Source organism: Suricata suricatta, chromosome 12 (genome assembly GCF_006229205.1).
Source record: "Suricata suricatta isolate VVHF042 chromosome 12, meerkat_22Aug2017_6uvM2_HiC, whole genome shotgun sequence".
In the NCBI taxonomy this organism is placed as follows: Eukaryota; Metazoa; Chordata; class Mammalia; order Carnivora; family Herpestidae; genus Suricata; species Suricata suricatta.
The window spans coordinates 7,100,336-7,123,474 of record NC_043711.1 but is presented as its reverse complement, the minus strand read 5'-3'; the positions used below and the strand labels follow the sequence as shown (position 1 = coordinate 7,123,474).

Genomic DNA, 23,139 nt, shown 5'->3' with positions numbered 1-23,139 from the left:
AGAAGTTGCTTGACCTGCTTTTCTCCCTGACCTGTGGATTCTAACAACTCCACCCTCTCCCATGGCCTCTTGTCTTCCTCACTGAAAGGCCAGGGAGAATTTATTGAATATTTACTACACACTGGCACTCACAATTACTCTCTGGGAAGTAACTTTAAGGATGAGGAAACCAGGGGTGGCTGATGGCTCAGTTGGTTGAGTGTCTGACTCTTGACTTTGGCTCAGGTCATGATCTCAGTCGTGACATCGAGCCTCACGCTGAGCATGGAGCCTGCTTGGGATTCTCTCTCTCCCTTTTTTCCTCTGCCCCTCCCCCTGCACGCATGCTCTCCCTCTCAAAATAAATAAACATTTTTAAAAAGATGAGGAAACCAAAGCAAAGAGAGGTGAATAACCAGGCTAAGGTCACACAGCCAGGAAGAAGTAGAGGCAGAACTTGAACTCAGGCAGCTGGCACCATGCTATCCTGTGGCCCCACAGCTCCAGCCTCTTCCCCAGGTTTCCTGCCATCAACTTGGTTTCCACCCATCAACCAACTGGGCTTTCTACCTCAGGGCTGGTCGGTTCCTCTCCTGCTCTAACATCTTCCATGACTCTCTACTACCCTTGATAATGACCAAGCCCTTTAGCCTGGTATTCCAAACCTTTTATGACGTCAGCTCACCCAGCAGCCTCCCTGGCCCACCTTTCTCTTTCTCCTTGTCTCAGTGCCTCACTGACACCCCCAAGGCCACGCCATCCTGGATGCCTTGCAGTCCCTCTAGCACTCTTGGGGGCTCTTGGAGTCACATGGGTTGCTGCCTTGGCTTGGCGGGTCTTCCGGTCCCATCCCAGGCCACACTGATAAAACTCGTTCACTTTCCCTTGCCCCTTGTCTTAGCTCCCCCGTTGCCTGGGGCTCCCCATCACATCTTCAGTCAGGACCAGGTACAGCGTAGGCACCAAATTCATTCATCAACTCATGCATTCATTCAACAATCATTTCCTGAGCACCTACTCTGGACCAGCCCTCCCTGAAGGAACGGAGAATACCGAAGTGAACAAGACAGACATGGCCCCTGGTTTTACGGAGCTGACATTGTAGGGCAGGAGAAATGCTTCTTTGACAATCAAACCAATAACTATTATATACAATATATTTATAAATGTTATTGAGACAATAAAGCAGGGTAAGCGGAGAGTGACTGAAGGGGGCTTATTTTAGATATGTCATTAAAGCAAGAGGAAGTGACTCTTTTAAAAAGTTTACTTATTTTGAGAGAGAGAGAGAGAGAGAGAGAGAGAGAGAGAGCATGTGCACATGAGCTGGGGAGAGGCAGAGAAAGAGGGAGAGAGAGAAAGTGGATCCCAAGCAGGCTCCGCACCGTCAGCATGGAGCCCGGTGCGGGGGTGGTGGTGGGGCTCGGACTCATGAACCACGAGGTCATGACCTGAGATGAAATCAAGTCAGAAGCTTGAGTGCCTGAGCCACCCAGGAACTCCAGAAGTGACATTTCAGCAGAGTCCAAATAAGGGAAGGGTTCGCTCAGTGCAGATGTCTGGAGGAAGGGTGTGCCTGGTGGAAGGAACAGTGAGTGCAAAGGCCCCAAGATGGGAATCCACGTGGGTGTTGGAGGACACAGAGGAGGCCAGTGTCGTTGGGACGGAGGGGGAAGAGGCAGGTCCATGCGATTTCACGGCAGGTTGTGCGGGGCCTCTGATGAGGGTTGAACCGGGACAAATGTATGGAGCTTGGATGTGACACTCCATGCTCTTTATTTGGGGGTGAGCCCAGTGGCCTGGGCCTGCTCAGAAACAACCACCTGAGGGCAGCAGACACCTCACAGTGTCAGGACTCACAGCCATGTGTGCTAATATATTCTGAAAACCCTTCCAGCTGGCCCAGCAATTCCTTCTTGCCCACGTCCCCTTCTGCCGGCCAGTTCATGAGGAATGTCTCCTTGCCCAGGACATAGATGTAGCTGTGGGTGAGAGACGGCAAGGAGGGTGAGGAGAGCCCGGAGCCCTGGAGGCATGGAGCCCTCCCTGTCTTGCTCCTCTGTCGTGACTGGCAGCCCCCAGAGCCATAGGCAGTAGTGTCCACTCTAGCAGGTCATCTTGGGTCCCCCAGCCTCTAGCCCACATGGCTGGGGTTTAGAAAAGGCTCTCCTTCCTCTGATCCTTTATGGCCCTCTAATGGAAAACCAGACCTGAGTCTACATCTACAACATTTCCTTGTGAATGGTGCTCCCTGGAATTGTGCAGTGCACAGTCTGCACCTCCCTTCAGGGCAGCCCGGAAACCCAAGACTCCTGCTGCTGGGTGAGAGGTGCTGGTAGGAGGTGTTGACACCAGGGACTGGGCTGGGGTGGGGAAAGGGGCCCACGCCTGAGTCCTGGGACAGCAGGAGTCCTCCCACGTACTGAGATTTGACTCTCCACAGGTCTGATGTGTGGCCCATGATGAGGTATGTCTCCTGTTCTTGCAGCCCCAGGGAGTCATGGCAGGTGGCATGAGAGACAAATTTCTTCATGCTGAGGGCCAGGGCAGCGTCTGTACCTGGAGGAGAGGAAACCCGGTGCGCGAGTGCACACGGGCCTGGCTCTCCCCCCCCCCCCCGCCCCCCCTCCGGGGACCCTCAGGGCCCACCCTGTCTCTTCTGCCCCTTTGAACATACCACTCTTGATGATGGCTTGGAGTTTCATGTGGTAGTAGATGTAGGGATTGGAGGCGGAGGCCTGTACAGACTCCAGCCTGACCTTGTACACTGGGAAAGCCAGGGCAGAGGGTGTCCTGTTGGCATCTGGCCTGCAGGTGGGCCTCCTCCTGCCCCCTGCCCCTTCCCACACTCACCGAAGTCCACGCCCCCCTCACAGGCTGCAGCCTGGAGCTCCTCCTGCCTCAGCAGGGCGCCGTCCTTCCTCAGGGATGGGCACCGTTCTGGAAGCCAGGAGGGCAGCGGCTCTGGGGGCGCCGAGGGAGGGATATCCTCCCATCCCACCCCACCCCCCATCTGGTCTGCAGGGCGCTCTCTGTCTTCCTCCACCTCTCCTGGTCTCTTTCTCCCATCTAGGTCTCTTTATGTCTCGCTCCATTTTTGGCTGTGCCTGAGCGTATGCGATCGTCTCTGTCCCTGGGTCTCCTTTTCTCTGTCTTCCCATCTCACGATCTCTCTCGGTCTAAACTCAGCCCTAAGAGACAGCCAGGAGATGACGCAGGGCCCCGGGATCCCCAGTCTGGCAGCCCCGGCCTCGGGGTCCCCGTGACCTCACCCTCCGCACATCTGCAGACATTTTTGTGACAGATCTTCCGCATGGAAGACAGCTCTGTGGGCAGGTTGTAGAAAGAGCTGCACCTCCGGGCTGAGAGAGAAGGGCGAACAGCCGGGGTTGGCTTGGGCTCGCGTTCCTGGGGGCCGGGTCACCGCCTGGCTCCGCCCCAAAGCCACGCCCCTCGTCCCACCTGGCCCCGCCTAGTCGTTCCCTCAGCAGGCCCCTCCCCCTTGAAGACTCCTCCCTTCGCGCCCTCGAGCCTTACTCCGTCACCTCTCCATCCCATCCCCTTCCAGACTCGCTACAACTCTGACCACTTAGGAGGGCCACGCCCCTCGCCACCGCATCCATTTCGGTCCCGTTCAGCCATCTTGCCGCCCTGATGCCCAGCCCCCTCTGGGCCACGCCTCAAACCCCCGTCCTGGCCCCGCCCCTCATCCTCCCTCCTGGCCCAGTTCTTCTCACTCCTCCGGGGAGATACCCTCCATCCAAGATCCCTGCTTACAAGGCTCGTAGTAGTCGTATACGGTGACCTGGGCGGCCTGCAGGAACTCCGCCTGTAGCATCCTGTGGACCCGGAAGCCCAGCACCGTGTTTTCCTGGTGGGAGAGCTGGGGGAAGGGAATCCTGCCAGAGCTGACCAGGGCCGCTGACCATGGGGCACTGACCGCAGGGCCTTGGCCATAACCGCTGACAATGTGGCCTTGCGGTCTGAGGAGTTGACCCCAGACTGCATGGCTCTCCGGCAACACCGTATTCTCTGCCCACCGGGTGGCCCACAGGCCTCTGGAGGAGGCCACCAGCCTTCCTCACCTTCTCCAGGTAGAGGACAACCGTGCTGTCGCTGGAGCTCGTCTTGGTCTCGTACTGGAAGGCGTACATCTCCACGTCGCTCGTAAGCTGGGGCAAGGGTGAGGATTGCAGGTTGGCAGGGACCCCGCCCCCATCCCAGCTCCCCAGCTCTAGGAGCTCCAGGCGGTGTGAAGTAACTCTGAGCTCCCAGCCCTGTCCCATCAATGCCAGTGTCAGGAAAACCGAGGCACCATGAGGGCAAGGACTTGCCTAAGGTCATGTAGGGAGACAATCAGAAGTGACCATGGCTACTGGGCATGGGGCACTAGCCTGGGGGCCTTGACCCCTGTGCCCACACAGGGAGTGTGGGGTGTTGCTAGGGTACCCCTACCCTGCTCAGCAGCAGGCAGGGGGCACCTCCTTTACCTGTTTGAGGTCATTCTGGTTGGGGTAGAAGCCGGTCAGCAGGGAGACCTCCACGATGCTCATTGTGGCCTCTCGATTTCCCTGGAACCTGGGGATTTCACAGCTCCAGTCTCCCGTCACTCTCCTCTTTCCTCTCCCCCCATGCTCCCCCTGCATGGCCTGAATGAGTGCGGTCAGTAGCCTCCTCCTGGGTCTCTCCGCTACTCCTCTGCCCCCAGCAGCACACAGCTTTAGCAAACAGGAGTCTCATGTGCTGCCTCCTTGCTTAACAACTTGAGCAGGCACCTGGTCTCACCCGCGCACTCTGCCTCCTCTCACCCCAGCCTTCGTGTGATTGCTCTGAAGCATCTCTCCTGCCACTGGACCTTGGCACATGCTGTTCTCTCAGCCTAGAGTCCTCACTCCTCTTTCTGCCCTGAAACCTCCTTCTTCCATCTCTGTAATTTCCACTGATCCCTCCCTCCCTCTGGGAAGCCTTCTCCAGCCCATGCACCGGATCGTTCCCAAATTTGCCCTCCTGTGCCTCTGTGGACCTCTCCTTTGCCATATTTAATCACAGTTGTCATTCTACACTGATTCTGGATGATTATTTGGTTATTGTCTGTCTCCCCTGATGGGCTGCGAGCCTCATCAGGCACAGAGGGGCTGCCTTGCTCACAGTTGTGCCCTCAGTTCCTAGAGCAGAGCCTGGCATTCAGTAGGTGCTCCACACGTGCTTTGATCTGGGGCAGACCCGGGCGAGGGGACTTGAGAGAAAGCGCAGGACTGGGGTGAGGGCAGGGGAGTGTGGAGAAGATGAGCGTGGGGAGGGTGACAGGCTGGAAACCAGTTCTGGGCCCTGGGACACGGAGCACTCACTGTGGGGGAGTCCAGCCTCCCAGGACAGGGCAGGATGGGGCACAGGATTGGGAAGCAGGATGGTAGGCAGCATGGGGGGGGGGGGGGGGGGGGCAGGACGGGAAGTAGGATGAGGGGCGTGCTCGGGAGAGCAAACTTTGCTGCTTTCCGCCCTCCGTTCAGTACACGGGGAGAGTGGTAAGGGGTCTGGACACAGGGAGGTGAGGCCTTCCTCCGGGCCAGCCCACGATCCTGGTGCCCTGACCTTGTCTCCATCCGGAGCTGGAAGGTCTCTTCCCCCTTTTTATTATCTGCAGAGAGAAGGCAGGAGTTTAGAGGGTGGGTAACACAGCTTCCTCGGTTCAAATCCTGGCTCTGCTCTGTGACTTTGGGCAAGTTGCTTAACCTCTCTGTGCTTTAATTACCTAAACTGTAAACGAGGAGCATAATATTCCCAGCCCAGCCAGCTCGTAAGGATTTAATAAGTTAATACAAGCAAAGCTCTTAAACAGTGCTTTATCAGTTCTTTGTTACTGTCAGTTACTATTACTATTATTACTAGTACTCTTGCTGCTACTTCTATTATTATTATTGTTATTATTATTATTTTAGTTTTATTAAAAAGTGTGGCTCAAACCAATTCCTTGGTTACTTTTAGTACTTAAAAGTCCTGGGGCTGGTGAGGCTTAATCCCCTCATCCCCACAGTGAGCTCCCACTGATGGAGTCCTGTCTCTTCCTTCTCGGTACCCCAGCCTAGGAATTCTAGAATCCCATTTCTGATCATCTTCACAGCCCCACCCCCAGTTTAGCCCCCATTATCTCCTAGAGGACCAGTGCAGTCACTTCCTCCCTCGTTTCCCAGCTTCTCCCCTTGCCTTCTACAGTCTGTGCCAGAGGGAGCCCATGCAAACCTGTGATGGCTCACATCCCTTCTCTCCCAGAACACTCCATGGCTCCCACTTCGCTCTGAGCAAAACCCAGAGATCTCACTATGGCCCGCAAGTCCCTGCACCATCGGCCCCCATCGCCTTTCCAACCCTTTTCCCTAAAACCCTGCCCTTTCTCCTCTGTGGCCACAGTGACCTCTTCAAACCAGGTGAGCCCATTCTTGCCTCTCGGTCTTTGCACCTGCCGTTCCACCTGCTTGGAATGCTGTTCCCTCAGATCCTTCATGGCTCATTCTCTCCCTTCTTTCATGTCTGACCTCAAATGCCACCTCCTTGGAGAGCTTTCCCTGGACCCCTTCCAAGTGTGTATCATCTCTTCCTACTTTATTTTGTATGGTACTTATGATCACCTTCTGGTGTGTTATTTCTTTATTTTTTATAGTGTAGATTGTTATAAATAAATGGCAGGAGTATACTGTATTTATTGCTGTGTGATTGTTTGTCTCCCCCTACTAGAATGTGGGCTCCAGAAGAAGGGACATTTTTCTTGTTCATGCCTGTGTTCCCAGGGTCCAGAAACAGAGCATGGCACATGGTAGATGTTCAACAAATATTTGTTGAATAGTTGAATAAGCCAATAAAGGTGCTTACTGTGCTTCTCAATAAATGGGAGCCCCTGGGTCTAGGCTCACCTTCCAGGGCTCTGTGGAGAGTCGCATTCAGGTGGTACAGGTTGCAAGTGCCCTCCCAGAACTCTGGAAACCTGTAGTACATGGTCAGGATCTGCCGGGGCAGGAAAGGCGTCAAGGACCGTTCCCACCCACTCCCTTCCTCCTCACTCCAGTCCTCGCCTGCCCAGGTTCTGCCCCTGTGGATAATTCGCCTCAAAGTCTGCCCCCTCCCATAATTCCAGAACACTCTCTAGAATCTAGACTGCCTCAGTATAATAGGACTTTCTTCAGAGATGGAAATAATCTCCACCTGCTCTGTCCATATGGTAACCACTAGCCACATGTAGTTATTGAGCACTTGAAATGTGGCCACTGCAACTGAGGAACTGAATTTTTAATTTTACTTCATTTAAATTTCAGTGAGGCTCATGGAGGAGCATGGCATGCCCAAAGCCACACAATGAAGTCAGAGATTCAACCGTGACCCCGTTGCCAGAAACATGAAAGCAAGCTGCCCCCAATTTAGTGAACAAGAGATCTGTCCTCCTGGGCCACAGGGCGAGGGGCTGGAAGATATAACGGAGCTCCTAGATGCTGGGTAAGGGGTAAGGTTATCCTCCAGGCACTGGAAGGCATGCTGGAGTCAGAATCTTCCTCTGGGGAGCAAAGAGTCACCCTTCAGGACCTCAGCATGGGAGGGGCAGACAGGTCCGAAGATCTCTGGCTTCTATCTCTCCTGACTCTTGACTCATAACCTATGAAGACCTTTTTGAGCCTCAACTCCCCCAACTGTTGAGTGGAGTCCATATTTCTACCAACTTTCTACAGGCAGGCTTTGGGGTGTCCTTAACTTGGTTCCTAGCAAATAGCCGTGCCCGAAATGGTAGTTAAAATTATTGCTAGTTTTGATCTTGTCTTGCAGTCTAGTCTAGACTGCCTCTATTTCTACCAGTAGCAGGGAGGGGGGAGGAGGGTATGGGGCTGGGACACCAGACCTACCGAGATTGTGCCTCTGCCACTGCCACTGGCTTTGATCTCTAGGTCGTCCTGGGCAGAGAACTGAAAGGAAGTGAGAGGAGAAGTTGAACATGGAGGAAGCATCCAAACAGGGCTCAAATGCAGGGGGGCTGAGGAGGAGAGCATGCATGGACACTTCCCTAGCTTGGGGCCTAGTGACTCACTGCTCACCTGTCCCATGTAGATGGTTTCCTTTTCCCTTTTTAAAAAAATATTTATTCATTTTTGAGAGACAGAATGAGTGGGGGAGGGTCAGAGAGAGAGGGAGACACAGAATTCGAAGCAGCCTCCAGGCTCTGAGCTGTCAGCACAGAGCCCGACGCGGGGCTCGAATTCATGGACTGTGAGATCATGACCTGAGTTGAAGTCAGATGCTTAACCGACTGAGCCGCCCAGATGCCCCTACTTTTCGTTTCTGAAAGAGTATTTGTGGGGCATGTGGGCGGCTCAGTCGGTTAAGCCTCTGACTTTGGCTCAGGTCATGATCTCATGTGTTTCCATCTACTCTTGTTTCTATCATACATCCTTCCTTCTTCAGCCAGAGAAAAATTTTACAAATTCCCATCCATTCACATCACCCCTGCTGAAAACCCGTTAGCTGTTCTTGGAATACTTCTGCCTCAGGGCCCTTGCACCACCGTTTCCTCTGCCTAGATATCCACGAGGCTCACTCCTTCCTTTCCTTAAAATCTTGGCTTAAATGTTACCATCTTGGTGAGCACATCCATGCCCTTCTTATCTAAAACTGCAACTCCTTGGGGTGCCTGGGTGGCTCAGTCAGTTAAGAATCTGACTTTGGTTCAGGTCAAGATCTCTTGGTTCTTGAGTTCGAGCCCTGAATTGAACTCTCTGCTGTCAGTGCAGAGCTCACATCAGATCCTCTGTCCTCCTTTCTCCTTGCCCCTCCCCTGATCATTCTCTTTCTCTCTCTCTCTCTCTCTCTCGCTCTCTCTCTCTCTCTTAAAAATTCAAAAATAAATAAGCATTAAAAGAATAAAATTGATGGAGCCCCTGGGTGGCTCACTTGGTTAAGCGTCTGACATTGGTTCAGGTCATGATCTCATCATTCACGAGTTCGAGCCCTGCATCATGCTCTGTGCTGACAGCTCAGAGTCTGAAGCCAGCTTTGGATTCTGTCTCCCTCTCTCTCTGCCCCTCTCTTGCTCACACTTTGTCTGTCTCTCTCAAACATAAATACACATTTAAAATATAAATAAAAAATAAAATAAAATTGCAACTCCTTGAGGCACCTGGGTGGCTCAGTTGGTTGTGTCCCACTCTTCATTTCAGCTCAGGTCTTGATCCCAGGGTCTTGGGAGTGAGCCATGTGTTGGGCTCTGTGCTGAGAGTGGAGCATGATTGAGACTCTTTCTGTCTCCACTTCTGTCTCTCTTTCCCCCTCTTCCCCTCATCCCACTCATGATCTCTCTTATAAATAAATTAATTAAAAATAAATAAATAGGGCGCCTGGGTGGCTCAGTCAGTTAAGTGTCTGGCTTCAGCTCAGGTCATGATCTCATGGTTGGTGGGTTCGAGCCCCACATCAGGCTCTGTGCTGACAGCTCAGAGTCTGGAGCCTGCTTCAGATTCTGTGTGTCCCCCTCTCTCTGACCCTCCCCTGCTTACACTGTCTCTGTCTCTCAAAAATAAATTTTAAAAACCATGTAAAATAAATAAATAATAAATAACATTGCAGCTCCTTGATGGGCCCACCCCCCGTTTCTGCTTAATATTTTAGCGACAGCACTCGCCACCATTGAACACCCTACACATGCTACTTATTTACATCTCTCTATTGTCTGTCTCACCCATTAAAACATAATATTTTCCAGGGAAAAGGATCTTTTTCTGTTTTATTCATGGCTGTATTGCCAGCCTCGCATACTGTAAGTGCTCAACAAAGATGGGTCAAAAGATTGAAGGTAAATATCACCTCTTCCATGGAGTAAAGTCATGGAGATTGCTTTTCTCCTCATACCCAGGATATTTTCCCCTTTACACCCACTTCTTTCCCCTATGTCCAGAAAGCTGAAAATAGAATATACTTATTGTCTTAGTTTCTTTCTAGACTGTAAGCTCCATGAGAGCAGAGGCCACAGGTCTTTTATAATGCAACTCCCTTGCCCAGGAGAATGGTTGGCATAACAAGTGCTCAGAAAATGGTGGAATAGGTGAATCAATACGTTGACAGTATAGACATTGATTGTGAGATAACCTCGGAGAGGGAGATTGGCAGCGACATGACTCTTGGCCTCATCCCCAATGCAGACCTCATGTCTGCCCCTCAGTGGCCTACCTTTGCTGACCGCTGCTGGTAGGCATTGTTCTGATCGATGATCCACTCCAAGTTCAAGGCTCTCTTGGGGACGCGTATCTGGACGTGGAGATCCTGGACATCCTCGAAAGGGACAGCTGCACGGAAGCGGGTGAGGGCCTCAAGGGCCACCACAGTCGTCTAGGTGTTGCGATGGGGCTGAGTATCAGCACCACTGACGGTGCCCAGAGCAACACAGAGTGTGGCAAATCAGGACCACGGGCAGCTCCTTCTGGTGGGCCAGTCTCGTCAGGACCTTGGCTAGCGCCCCTCCCCACTCCCCTTCCCAGAGGCCCAGGTCACCTGGGTGGACATGAAGCCTCCGCCTAGCTCCCGCTTCTCCAGCAGCCACTGGGCAATGGCATGCGTCTCTTGGTAGCGACCTAACTCCAGCTTCTGCATCAGCGCGTAGGCCGTGGCCTCAATGGTGTACAGCGAATTCACATCCAGATGATCCACTGGCCAGTGGGTTTTATCTGGGAGATGGATGGCCACTTTGTCTCCCAGAAGTGGGTCCATCTACCTAAACCTGTCCTCTCCTTGTGTCATCTGGCCCAAATGTTCTCATCCGCTATTTTGTTGAGCACTTACTTTATGCGAAACTCTTTGAGGAGGCATATGGACATACATTTTGTTTTCAGAACACGCTAAGAGACAGGGACTCTAATTATTTAAGGTTAATAGAAGCTCTTCCAAGTTCCATCAGTCCCACTGCTAGCAAGTTTTTCTAACTCCATTCCTCTTGACTCGAGTAATGGGGAGGATGGGATAAGGGTCCCTGGGGATGAGACACGGCCAGCCGTGGATGCCGCCCTTGACCATGTCAAGCACTTCCCTAGTTCAGAGTATTTGCACGTGGCATTCTCTTCACTTGGAATGTCCTTGGCCTTTCACACAGGCAGGCCTTCTCATTTTTTATTCTGAGGGGTCCCCTTCTCACAGAGCCCTTTCAGCTCTCCAATCCATTCCCCTTTCCTCTCATCCTCTCTCCCACCCATTTCAGTGCTTGTATCAATTTATAGTTCTCTATTGATCTGTTTGGCTTCTGTTTGCTTTTCCCCAGGGATGGTGGGATCTCTGAGAGCAAGGACCATATTAATCTTGTTTACCTTGGTTCTTGGCTTCTGAGCTCAAGAGTTGGCACACCACAGATGCTCAGTAAACGCTAAGTGATGCGTCACACATTGCTGGATTGTAAGTCACACAATCCTCCTCCCCCTCCCCCTGCCCCCCGTGACTGTCGTTAACACACAGTTGGTTAAGAAGTGGCCCACACTCACTATGGCTGGCAAAGCTGTCCAGGCGATCATTGGCTCGGGGGCTCTCAGTGAGGGCCAGAGCATAGGAGACTATGGCTACAGCAAATGTTGTCTGAAGGTTGGGAAGGCGTTTCTCCAGGAAGCTACGGGCTCGCCTCATGCTGGCAGTCAAATCCTAGAAATTCAGAGAGAGGAAACTAGAGGGGGGAGATTGGAGGAAAGGGGTCTAGGAGTTTGAAGAGAGGGATGCACTGCGAGGGACATGAGGTTGGGGACACTTCCTGTGGGCAGAGGGTATAGAGGATTCTGTAGAGCCTGACGTCCCCTTTGGGTCTTACCTGTATCTTTTGGGTGCACAGTTCCTTCCCCTCATTTAGGGCAATCAGGACAAGAGCTGTGAGGGATACGTCTGCTTCAGAGCCTCGGTAACCACCCTGTGGATGAGAGATCATGCCCGTGAGACTTTCCCCGACCTCTCCTGCATGATCTTGACAAGCTCCCAGGTGCTTGGTTCTGGGCTTCCCTTTGCAGGTTCCCCTGACCAGACATGTCCCCTCTCCTGGCATTTCTTTCCCATGGAACTTAGCACAGTTTTGATTTAAACAATTACTAGTTATAATTATTTGGTTAACTTCCATCTTCCTCCCACACCCCGGCTGGTGAATACTACAAAGCAGAAGCTGTAAAGTCTTGTTTACTGCCACATCTCCCCTCTGTCTAGTACAAAGCATGGTACACAGCAGTTGCTGGATAAATATCTGTTGAATGAGTGAATGATATCCTTACTATCATAGGTACAATAACAGAGACAGGGCTAGTATTCAAGGTAGACTCCTGAAGGAGGTGGGTCTGAGCTAAATCTAAAGAGAAAACATAGTTTGGCCAGGTGAAGGAAAGAAAAAGGATGAAGTGTGACTGTTCCCTGCAGAGAGGGCCTCACAAACAAAGGGATCTGAGCTCAGGGAGTAGTGAGGGGTGGAGCTTGGTAGGAGATACAGAAGTGAGGGATATAATAGAGAGAGGCTGTCATAGACAACTGGGAGCCATGGAAGGTGTTTGAGCAGGGAAGAGACATCCCACACTGGAAGTTACTTCTGAAGGCTGATGTGGAGGAACACTTGGTAGGGATGGGTGTGTTGGTTGGGGTGGAGTGGGGCTGAGAAGACTCAAGCCCAGAGGGAAGAGAGCCAAGAACCGGAGCCTGCTCCAAGCGGAGGGGAGAGAGAGAGAGAGAGAGAGAGAGAGATGACGTCCCTGATATGCCCAGCCTCTTTGACATTGTAACAGAGTGCAGGGTGGTCCAGAGCAGAGGGACGTGATGCTGGGTGCCAGGCCCTGGCTTTCTCCTGTTCTCGTTTTTTCTGTCAACAGGTCAGGGGCCTGAGATTTGCCTGTCAGTGCCCAGAGCCCTGGGTTTTGTTCGAGCAGCCCAGGCAGGGGGCAGTGGGCACCTGCATTGATGTCATGATGACAGGACCCTTCTCCAAGAAGTGCCCGTCTTCCGCCTGCCTCTGGGTGATGATCCAGCTGGCAGTGGCACAGAGAGAGTGCAGATCGAGCACGTTGGTCATCATGGTTGAGTAGGCCAGGGCAAAGACCCGGAACACGTAGCTCGTGAGCCTGTCAGAGGGGACATGGGGCGGGTGATGGCTGGGCATAGCAGCCAAGGGGCTTCCAGGACAGGGGCTTCTACACTAGGCTGAGTCTGTACAATGGACCCCACTCCACGCTGAGCCTTCCTTTGCTGCTCCTCAGGCATGCAGCACGGACACTAACAACCTTTCACTGACATTCAGACACCAGCTCTCTGTTCAGGTGCTCTCAACAATAACCTTCAAGAAACACCCATCACTGTCACCCCCAAAGTCACCCCCACACCGTAGACTTCCAGGTAACCTTCAGGGAATACCCAAGTAGCAATAGCTCTGGCCGGAAGGCGGCCTGCGCCAAGACCCTGCTGCACGGGTGCTCCTGGGACCACCAAGCCACAGGCTGGCCCCTGAGCTTCACTCAGGATGGGGCTGGCAGGACTCCCAGTGTCCTCGGCCTTACCAGGTGCTTCCTGGGCTTCCCTTGCTGGTGTGGTAAGTGCCGTCGGCACTCCGGTGCGTCAGCATCCGGGTGTAACCTGGAGAAACAGGTGGAGGAGAACTTTCAGGGAGATTTGGCATTGGGTGTGGCTGTGAAGGGGGACCAGTTATCAGGCACAATCTGGGGGGGAAGATATGGGTGTGACTTGGGGGTGCATCTCATCTAGATGTAACCGTACAAGGGGACTTGTCTAGGTGTATCAGGAGGCGGCTGCAGGGTCCACGTGTGGCCGTGGGAGCCAGTGTGCTGTGTTATTTGGGAGGAACCTGGGAAATGGCCCCATCGGGGTACTCTAGGGAAGGGGGTGACTGGGAATTGCTCAGAGGGATTGTGGAAGGTGAAATCCAGGAAGAGGGGTGGTCTGAGGGCCACTACCTGAGAGTTTCCTTGGGGGCTGTTTCTTGGCTATAAGCTACAGGTGTCACTGTGTCTGTGTGGCTTAGGGAGTCTGCTCCTCAGTATAATCCTGGAGGGCAGCTCTTGGATGCATTGTGAACACAGCTACTTGAGTAGGACCTGAAGGTTGCCTGGGGGCTTATGGCTTGGGTATATCTTTGGGGGTGACAATGTCTGGGTGTTACCTGAGGGCAATTGTTGAGAGCACCTGGATGGAGAGTTGGCTTCTGAGTGTAACTGGGAAGAGGGATCAGTGCCCACACTAACTTGGGGGTCTCTGTCTGGGCATAAACAGGCACGTGCCTGTCTGGTTGTTACTGGGAGGTTTGGATATAGCCTGGAAAGATGTAATGGAGAGGCCACCACCTGGGATTATTCCAGAGTTTTCTGCTCGGGGTTCCCTAGGGGCATAACCCAAGGCAGTGCCTGGGTATAATCTGGGGGCTGCTGCTTTGGGGTAAACCAAGGTGACTATAGCCTGGAAGAGGGGTCCGGATGAAGGAGTAATGTGGGGGTCACTGTTGGGGGTCACCTGGGGGACTTGATACCAGGATATAATCTAGGAGATGAGTCAGAGTGTGAATGTTCTTGCCTGGGAGAGTCCCAAGGGGACCACCCAGCCCTGGGGGCACCCAGCCACTCTTCCAGAGGATCCCACTCTCACTACAGTCCCAGGGGGGAACGCCCTCTCACCGCTGATGATGTTCTCCATCACCTGGTCCCTGAGTTCCACTCCAACTTTGCCCCACTGGCCGGTGGCATCCAAAAAGCGGGTCAGGATGACCACAGGCGCCAAGGAGCTCAGCGTCTGCTCCGGGCAGCCAGTCGGGACCCTCAGCAGCCGCCGCGTTTCTCTAGGTGTCAGGGCGCCCAGGATTGTCTCACCAAGGATGTCACCTATCAGGTGGACAGAATCATCTCAGGAATGACCTAAGCCACCATGGCTCCTCGATGACCCCACACGGACACCCCAGCCCCTCCTTCCCCTGTGCCTGGGCGAGCCTGGGAGGACCCAGCTTCACAGTCTCTCACCCCCTCCCCCGGGAGGCATCTCTGTCCTAAGCACCTTGGACACTGACAAACACTTCTGCCTCTGTATCGGGCACCTTGTCCAAAAAGTCCTGTCTTGGCACCACTTCCGTCTGGGTTTGACCTGGGTTGAACAGGCACAACCTTCCGTGACAGGCAGATTCTGGGGCTGGGGAGGTCAGGGTGTGCAGAGCCGGGGGGAGATAGGACTTTCCACCTGGCCGGACCCCCTCATTTCAGCCCCTCCCTCCATCCTGGTGTGGCCCCAGGATCCCACATGCTCCCCCCACAAACCTTGGGGGTTCAGGAGGATGCTATGGGATATTTGCTGTATCTGCCCCCCTGCCTGTGAGACACAATGAGGAAGCAAGTTAGAAACAACGGCAATGATAGTAATGACAATCCAATGACAGTAGGAAGAGACATTGGTTAGCTATAAAGAGCACAGACTCTGGATCCCAAATACCTGGGTTCAAATCCCAACCCTTCTGTGTCCTAGCTGTGTGGCTTTGGGCAAATTACTTAACTTCTCTGTGCCTCTGTTTTCTCATACATACAAGGTTCCTACTCATATGGTGGTTCTGACAGCTCAATGAGTTACTAATCTTTTCTTTTTTTTTTTTTTAAGTTTATTTATTCTTGAGCGACAGAGCACGAACCAGGGAGGGGCAGAGAGAGAGGGAGACACAGAATCTGAAGCAGTCTCCAGGCTCCGAGGTATCAGCACAGAGCCCAGTATGGGACTTGAACTCACAGACTGTGAGATCATGACCTGAGCTAAAGTTGGATGCTTAACCGACTGACCACCTAGGCGCCTCTGTGGGGCCTGTCTATTGATCCAGGGCCGACCTGTCTGTCTGTCCTGTGAGCATAGCCTGGGCCCAGGGGAAGCGCCACTGTCTGCACCAGTAACAGGATGGTGGTACCCATTACCTTGACCATAAGTGTCCTCTTCACATGGTCCTGGACCCCATAGCCCACAACCCTGACCTCCACGTCCACTTTGCCAGTCTCAAGTGGGAGAAGCACAAAGGGCACCATCTTGGAAGAGGTGGGGGGCACGGTCACCACCTGGCGGGATGGGGCTTCTGGCTTTGACAGACTGCACAGCGCCTCCTTGTGGGGGAACTCCACACGGACCTAGGGCAGGTGCGCAGTCAGGGGGTCCGGATGCATAGGGTGGCCCGGGGCCCTGGTCACAGTTCCCTCCCTGCTCTCACCCTGAAAATCCTGAGTAGGTGACAGCACAGCGTGGTGGTGGAGAGCATAGCCCTAGCTGACACTCAGGAGAGCCCCTTAACTTCTTTGTGCCTCAATTTCCTCCCATCTCAATGAACAGCAATGATAGCAGCCATTTGCTGGGATTACTGTGTGTTTTCTATGAGAAAAATACCTCCGAAGCTTTTCAAAAGGGCAACCACCTCGCTGGCCCCTTTGAGTAATGGACACACTCCAAGCCCTTTATAAAATGCACTGACAGATGGTTTGTGGGCAAGGGAGGGCTCAGGCTTCACCTTGACCTGGTGGTTCCTGAAATTGTACAGCACGGCTTGGATCTGGATCTGCTCATTCCTGACCACGGAGGAGGGCAGCTTGAGGTCCACAAAGAACGATTTCATAACTGTCAGCTCGAAGGGATCTGAGACGCAGAAACCTACAGCCAAGGCAGCACGTTGGCATGACCCAGAGGCCAGTGGTCTCAGGGCTGAGTAGGGCCACCATTCTCCCAACCCCTGAGCGCAGGGCTTGTGGGGTCACCTTGTCCAGCCTTGAGGCTGACGGCCACAAACTGCCACGTGGTGATGGAATCCGGCAGGGTCACACGGGTGCTGTGGTAGGCGAGGCTTCTGAAAGTGGCCGGGGTCAGGGGTGGACATCAGTGAGCTTGTGCTGCCTGGACAGAGCCTCTGCGTTGGGAGGATCACTGTCCAGGGGTCAGTGGGTCACCATTGGAGACCATCGTCACTAGGAGCTCATCTTTTGGGAGGAACCATAGGATGTGCATCGTCATGGGACTATACTGAGAGCTCACTGTCACCACTGGGGACACTAGCTGTGATGGACGCCCACCGGCGCATGGAAGGACCAGGAGCCAGGTGCTGGCGTGGGGGCTGCGGTCCTACCCTGGTTTGCTTTTTGGCAGTGTAAACTTCTTCCAGAGCCAACTCTCAGGGAACAAGGTCCGGACAGGCTGGTCCTCCAAGAAGATGTCACCAAAGTCCTCGTCTTCATCGGCTGCAGGGATGGATGTGGGGCAGTGTCTCCGACATGTCTGTCCAGTGGCCCACCAGCGGGGTCCTCCTGCCCCATCCCCTCATGGCCCGTATCATCCCTTGACTTGTCCCGAGGCACTTCATGCCCCTCGAGCGAGCCCCACCCCCTGCCTCCTGCCATGCCCTCCTCACATGTCCCCAAGAGCAGCTGCTCCTCCCGGGCCTCCCGTGTCAAGGTCTCAGACAGATGGCAACAGCTCAGGAAAGCAGCAACGCAGGCTGGCCCATGGCGGACATGCCGGGCCCTCTCCTCACACGCCAGCCCCACCGGGCTCTCCCGGAGCCCCGCCTCGCAGCACTTTTGCTCCAGCTCTGTCTTGAACTTGTTCACTGTGGGCCAGAGTTAGAGGGACAGAGGAGTGGCTGAGCAGGGCTAGAAGAAGCTGGAACCCATCCACCTCAATGCCAGGCACATCTGGCCTCTGTTTAGCCATAGTCCTGGCAGATGCTGGTTCTAGCACTTTGCCTAAATCATCCCTCTGAAGCCGCATTTTGAACCCATGTGGTGGGTTCTGATGAGGGAGCTAAGCAACAGAGAGGTCAATTCACTGGTGCAAGGTCACACAGCTCCCAAGTGGCAGAGCTGGAACTAAAATCCATGTGGCTGCTGCTATTTCTCTTCTCCCCCGCCCCCTCCTCTTCCTTCTTCTTGACAGGGGCTGGTAATGCCAGGTTCATGTACTAGAGACACCATCTCACATTTCTGATTTTCATCATGTATTTTTTAAAACTGATGAGACACCTGGGTGGCTCAGTAGGTTGAGCGTCCGACTTCGGCTCAGGTCGTGATCTCATGATTTGTGAGTTCAGGCCCCACATTGGGCTTGCTGCTTCAGTCAGTCGGGGCAGAACCCACTTCAGATCCTCTGCCCCCTTCTCTTTCCGCCCCTCCCCTGCCTATGCTTGCTCTCTGTCTCAAAAACATAAATAAAACATAAAAAAATTAAAAGTAACCACAAAGTCATTAGCATTAGAAAAATCTAATGTTCATACACTCCATGCTTCCAACACCACTCAGTGCTGAGTCCCATCTTCCTCGAATTCCAGGCTCAGAACTTCTTGTTCTGCTCAACACCTTGGCCTTGGGGATGGCAGGTTTGCTAGCTATTATCCCCTGGCACTCAGCACCCATCTCTTCTTTTGCCTATGTTCCCTCTTTTTAAAATTATTTTTTAATGTTTATTTCTTAGTGAGAGACAGAGACAGCACAAGAGCAGGGGAGGGGCACAGAGAAAGGGAGATGCAGAATCTGAAGCAGGCTTCCAGCTCTGAGCTGTCAGCACAGAGCCCGATGTGGGGCTCGAACTCACAAACTGTGAGATCATAATCTAAGCCAAAGTTGGATCCTCAACTGGCTGGGCCACCCAGGTGCCTCTGCCTATGCCCTCTCTTGTATCATGCAGCCTAGACATCTAGAAGATACATTTCTTGCTCTCTTGCTGCTAGGATTCTGGATGGGATTAGATTCTGCCACCGAGACACTCTTGTGTAAGATTTGGAAGGTGAGAGAAGTGGAGACCATTTTCCCCACAGCAGTGGTAGCTGATGGGTGAGCCTCGGTCTATGTGTGCTTCGTTATGGGCACGATTCTGTACTTCATTATCTACCCACCAGGATCGCGAGAGATATTGCCGGTTGTTTCCTGGGATTTCATGCATCGCAAGAACTGCAGAGAGGTGATGTTGAGTCCCAGCAAACAGCTTTTCAACCTCCACTTCTATAGTCCATCTAATGATTTTGAAAGCACCAAACTCCCATCATTAAATCCTTCCCTTTCTACTTAAAGTACCTAGCGTGGTTTTCATTTTCTGAATACAGTAGGTTAGGGAGCCAGGAGGGGCATGTCCAGCTTTAGCTCTGACCTGCATTCCTCTTGGTCTCCATCCTCTTCAGGGAGCGGCGGTGACGGCTGGCTGTGGGGCTCTGAGGGCAGTGCCAGTCTAGGGGTGAGAGAGAAGAATGAGGGGACCATTGTCAAGATCCTTATCAACATCCTTGTTATTTATTGGGTGCTTACTGACTGCCCAGTGCTTTTTATGCATCATTTCACTTCATCCCATAGTCTCTTCATATTCAAGATTCACCACTTAAAAGCTGTGCAAACTTCTGAAAGTTACTTAACCTCTCTAGGCATTAATTTCTCCAGCTATGTAAAATGGTATAATCGAAGTTCTGTCCATGAGATCATGCATATAAAAGTACTTAACACAGTCCAGCTTATAGTAAACAGAAACTATTTTTGATGTCACCATCTGTAGCTGAAAGGAGACACTCCTTGTTGTCCCTAGTAGCCACTCTCTGTACCTCCTCAACTGTGGCAACTAAAGCTCCCTCTACTGCATTTCACTCAGAATGAAGACTACATTTCCCAGCCTCCCTTGCAACTAGGTAGGCCTACAGGACTGAGTTTTGGCAAATGAGATATGAGGAAGTATCTCCCCCTCCCAGGTCCCTTCATACTCTTGCCTGGCATGAGGTCCTAATAGGTACCATCTTGGAATGTAGCAGGGCAACAAGATAGAAGGAGCTTGAGTCCCAGAATGACCTCAGAACTGTTACTGAGTGAGAATAAACTTACACTTTGTTTGAGCTGTTGTTAGTTTGTATCTCTGACACACATGGCCAAACCTGTATCTTAACCAAAACATAGTGAATTATTTCTATTATTATCCCCTCTTTATGGACGGAGAAATTGAGCCTCCGAGAGGAAATATAACTGGCTCATGGTAAGTGGGAGGGTCCTAGATTTTAGCTTGACAGCAAATCTCATGTTCTTAACACTAGACAGCACTGCCCACCCCTTTTCCATCACCTCCCTTCCCACACCTGAGCTTGCCAGGGTGTCCATCCCTGTGCTCATCTTCAGGTCCAATCCAGCATCCTTGAACACAGCAAGTCTGTCTTTCCCACTGCCTGCTGTACAGCCAATGTCATGTTCCTCCACCACATCCCAGACCTGGGGGTTAAGAGAGGAACCTGGATTTCAGAGAAGGAACAATGGTGCACTGCAATTGCTGGCTCAAATAATAATTCTCACACCATCTCACGTTTGTTGAGCTCTTATTACCTTTCGATCTCTATGCTGTGAACTAGCTCCTTGAATACTTTCAACCATTAATGCATCCCATTTTACAGCTGAAGAAGCTGAGGGCCCAGTTAGAGCCTCCAGGCAACCTCTTGGCCCAAAGTCCACACATTCTCACCTTCTTCTGTGTGAGCTTGTGTTTGCTGTTCAAGACATAAACAGCCTTGTCCACAGCCACCAGCCCCACTGTGGCCTCAGCGTCACCTGTCACCTTCAATTCCACCTGGTTGTTGGGCTCCAAAGGCTGGAAGAGTCCTTCATTCTTTAAACCAACCTTCAGCTGAGCCAGGAAAAAGAGAGAGAGAGATGTCAGGAAAAGGGTCTCATATGTTACCAAGGGGATTCCCCAAGTCCACTTTCAAGGTTATGCTCCTTATGGCTCTGATAGAACACCAGGAACTTCACCAGGCCAATCCCAACACCACACATTTAGTTGCATAGGCTACATGCCTTAGGTTGAGGTTTTAAGGGCACATCTCCTCTCCCCTACCCCCAGACTAGGAGCCCTTCAACGTGGACAGACTATCTGCCTATGCTTTATTTTTTTTTTTAAATTTTAACTTTATTTATTTTTGAAGGAGAGAGAGACGGAGCGCGAGTGGGGGAGGGGCAGAGAGAGAGGGAGACACAGAATCTGAAGCAGGCTCCAGGCTCTGAGCTGTCAGCACGGAGCCCGACACGGTGCTCAAACCCACGAACCGTGAGATCATGACCTGAGCCAAAGTCAGACGCTCAACTGACTGAACCACCCAGGCGCCCCTGTCTGTCTATGCTTTATGATGGTGATGTACAACTTCAAGGAATTTGACTCACCGTCCCCATGCATCTGTCATTCACGTCGATCCATATGGAGTCAGCCACCAGTTCAGGGTCCTGACCTTTTGCCCTGGGCAGCAAATAGAAGGCCAAGATGCGGAAGGAGGGCAGCATCTCTGACGTCACATCAATAAGGGCTGATGTGTAGACACTCCCATGACTTTTTAACTGATGTTTAGCATACACAATCTGGCCCTTACTCAGAACCTTGGAGACAAGGGAGGCCAAGAATGAGAAAGGTAAGATTAGCCTTTTCTTGAAGATGGATGACCCAGTTCACAGGGGAGACCCACCTTCCCTTTGCTTCAGCCCCTTAGTCTGAAGCTACCCCAGATGGTTCCCGCCTTTATGTCACTGTTCACAGTCCCTCCAAACCAGCTAGCCAGGGATGTTCCAAGGAAGGAATTCCTTGGTTTAGGTTTTAGTCCAAGCCACTCACCAGAATGGTGAAGTGAGTGATCCGGTTCTTGGTTTCAGGATTCTGATGTCTCGTGTTAAGACTCAACTGGAGGTTGCTGCCAACTTCTGTGCCCAGCGTCTTTACCTCGATGTGCAAGAAGTTCCCAGACCCATCCTGAGTCACGTAAGGCCATGCTGTCATCCTGGCTGAAGCCTGCTCTTCTGGCTTGAGAGGCTCATCGGTTTCTACCTGGAGAGTGTGATGGGCAAGTAAATCCCTGCCCCTTCTGGCCCACACCGCCCCACCATCCCTGCCCCATTAGGTTGGTACCAGGATAGGGAGTTGCGTCATATTTGCATCTGTATTGATGGTGAGAGAGGCCACTCCACTAGCTGAGGTGCACACTTTATAGTTTTCTCTTCGGACGAGGACTCTAGAGGCTGGGGATCCATCAGGATTGGAGACGAAGACCTGAGGTGGAATCTGGGGTGAGGTGAAGGACAGACCTGGGGGAGGCCTGCCACAAGAGGTGGAGTACTGGAATCGGATGTAGACAGGGTGCCTTGTGTGGCTGTACAAGTTGTGCACTGAACAACACCAGGGGCACCATTCATATTAGAGTCTTTGTGAATGGCACCCCCTCGAGTCTTGCCCTGTGCAACCACACGCGGTGGCCCTGGGTGTTGGTGTGCTGGTGGGGGAGGTGGAGGGAACTGGAATGGAGAGATGTGGAGGGATTGGGGAAAACTTTAGTAGCATTGGCATCAAAGGATGTCTTTAGTTTTCCTAATGTCCATTAGATGTCTTAAAGTCACCCAGAATGAATGCAGGTGCAAATGTGGCCTGGAGATACCCCCCTGAGCACCACCTTCTAGGCCGACTGTGACCACTAAACCCCCCACAGGGAAACTATGGAGACATCACAGTGCTTTGGGGGGACTTGTTAGGGAAAGGGGGCCCTGAGTCCCTGGGTGGAGTAAAGTCAGACTCTGACCCTAAACTGGAAGGGCATTCCCGGCTTGAAATACTGGGGTGTCCTGGTGAACTTGATGTTGTATGGGCTCCGGATGATCTTCACTCCGGAGGTCTCAGCCTGGACCATCTCACCCCCTGGAGAGACAGGGTGCCTGTGAGGTCTATGGATGACATTTGGCTTCTTGGGAGCGGCAGGGCTGCTGGGCTGGGAGGCCCGTCTTTGTGAAGACGGGGAAAGACCACAGCACGATCTCAGCTCCTCCCAGCCCTTCTGGCATTTTTGCATTTCTCTGATGAGGACACTGAGGCTGGGAGGGAGCCCATTGTCACATGGGTAGAATGTCCGGGTTGGGTAAGAACAGTGCCCTGACCTCAGCCAGCGGCTTGGGGGGAGGGTGGCACCTGAGGAGAACACGGTGACGTTGACAAAGATTGAGGCCCCAATGAAGTCCTCTTCTGGGCCTTGGAATGTGGACATCAGTGTGTCCTTCTGGAGGGAGACGTGGCCCCGGCCTTCAGAGATCTGCTCTCAGGGCCAGGGAGAGAAGAGGAGATGTTTTTGGGGGGAATAAGGGAGAGGAGGTGGAGGGAGAAGTTGGTGGGGAGAAGCCAAGACTC

At 52.7% G+C, this 23,139-nt stretch overlaps 1 protein-coding gene across 1 annotated transcript; it reads right to left on the bottom strand.

Moving 5' to 3' along the window:
• Nucleotides 1-1,731: 1,731 nt before the first annotated feature.
• LOC115273509 (complement C3-like) lies at nucleotides 1,732-21,152 on the bottom strand. Its single transcript, XM_029916574.1, has 29 exons — nucleotides 21,144-21,152; nucleotides 20,449-20,610; nucleotides 20,072-20,201; nucleotides 19,108-19,185; nucleotides 17,378-17,575; nucleotides 17,096-17,207; nucleotides 16,731-16,819; nucleotides 16,487-16,626; nucleotides 15,906-16,112; nucleotides 15,267-15,318; nucleotides 15,010-15,096; nucleotides 14,637-14,840; nucleotides 13,509-13,584; nucleotides 12,908-13,076; nucleotides 11,795-11,890; nucleotides 11,478-11,631; nucleotides 10,501-10,673; nucleotides 10,180-10,338; nucleotides 7,866-7,925; nucleotides 6,888-6,978; nucleotides 5,572-5,617; nucleotides 4,470-4,557; nucleotides 4,065-4,151; nucleotides 3,757-3,862; nucleotides 3,252-3,341; nucleotides 2,833-2,919; nucleotides 2,657-2,746; nucleotides 2,403-2,538; nucleotides 1,732-1,961 (listed from the first exon to the last, which is right to left on the bottom strand). The coding sequence occupies exons 1-29, from the start codon at nucleotides 21,150-21,152 to the stop codon at nucleotides 1,829-1,831; spliced, it is 3,309 nt and encodes a 1,102-aa protein (XP_029772434.1). The 3' UTR covers nucleotides 1,732-1,828.
• Between the last annotated feature and the right edge of the window lie 1,987 nt (nucleotides 21,153-23,139).

Bases quoted from the DNA above. Each gene is read 5' to 3' on its own strand.
- LOC115273509 (XM_029916574.1), bottom strand. The intron at 16,113-16,486 runs GTGAAGCCTGAG...CACCTGCCCTAG, and splicing joins TCAGGAACCACCAGGTCAAG to GTCCGTGTGGAGTTCCCCCA. The intron at 6,979-7,865 runs GTAGGTCTGGTG...CTGCCCCGGCAG, and splicing joins GTGGCAGAGGCACAATCTCG to ATCCTGACCATGTACTACAG.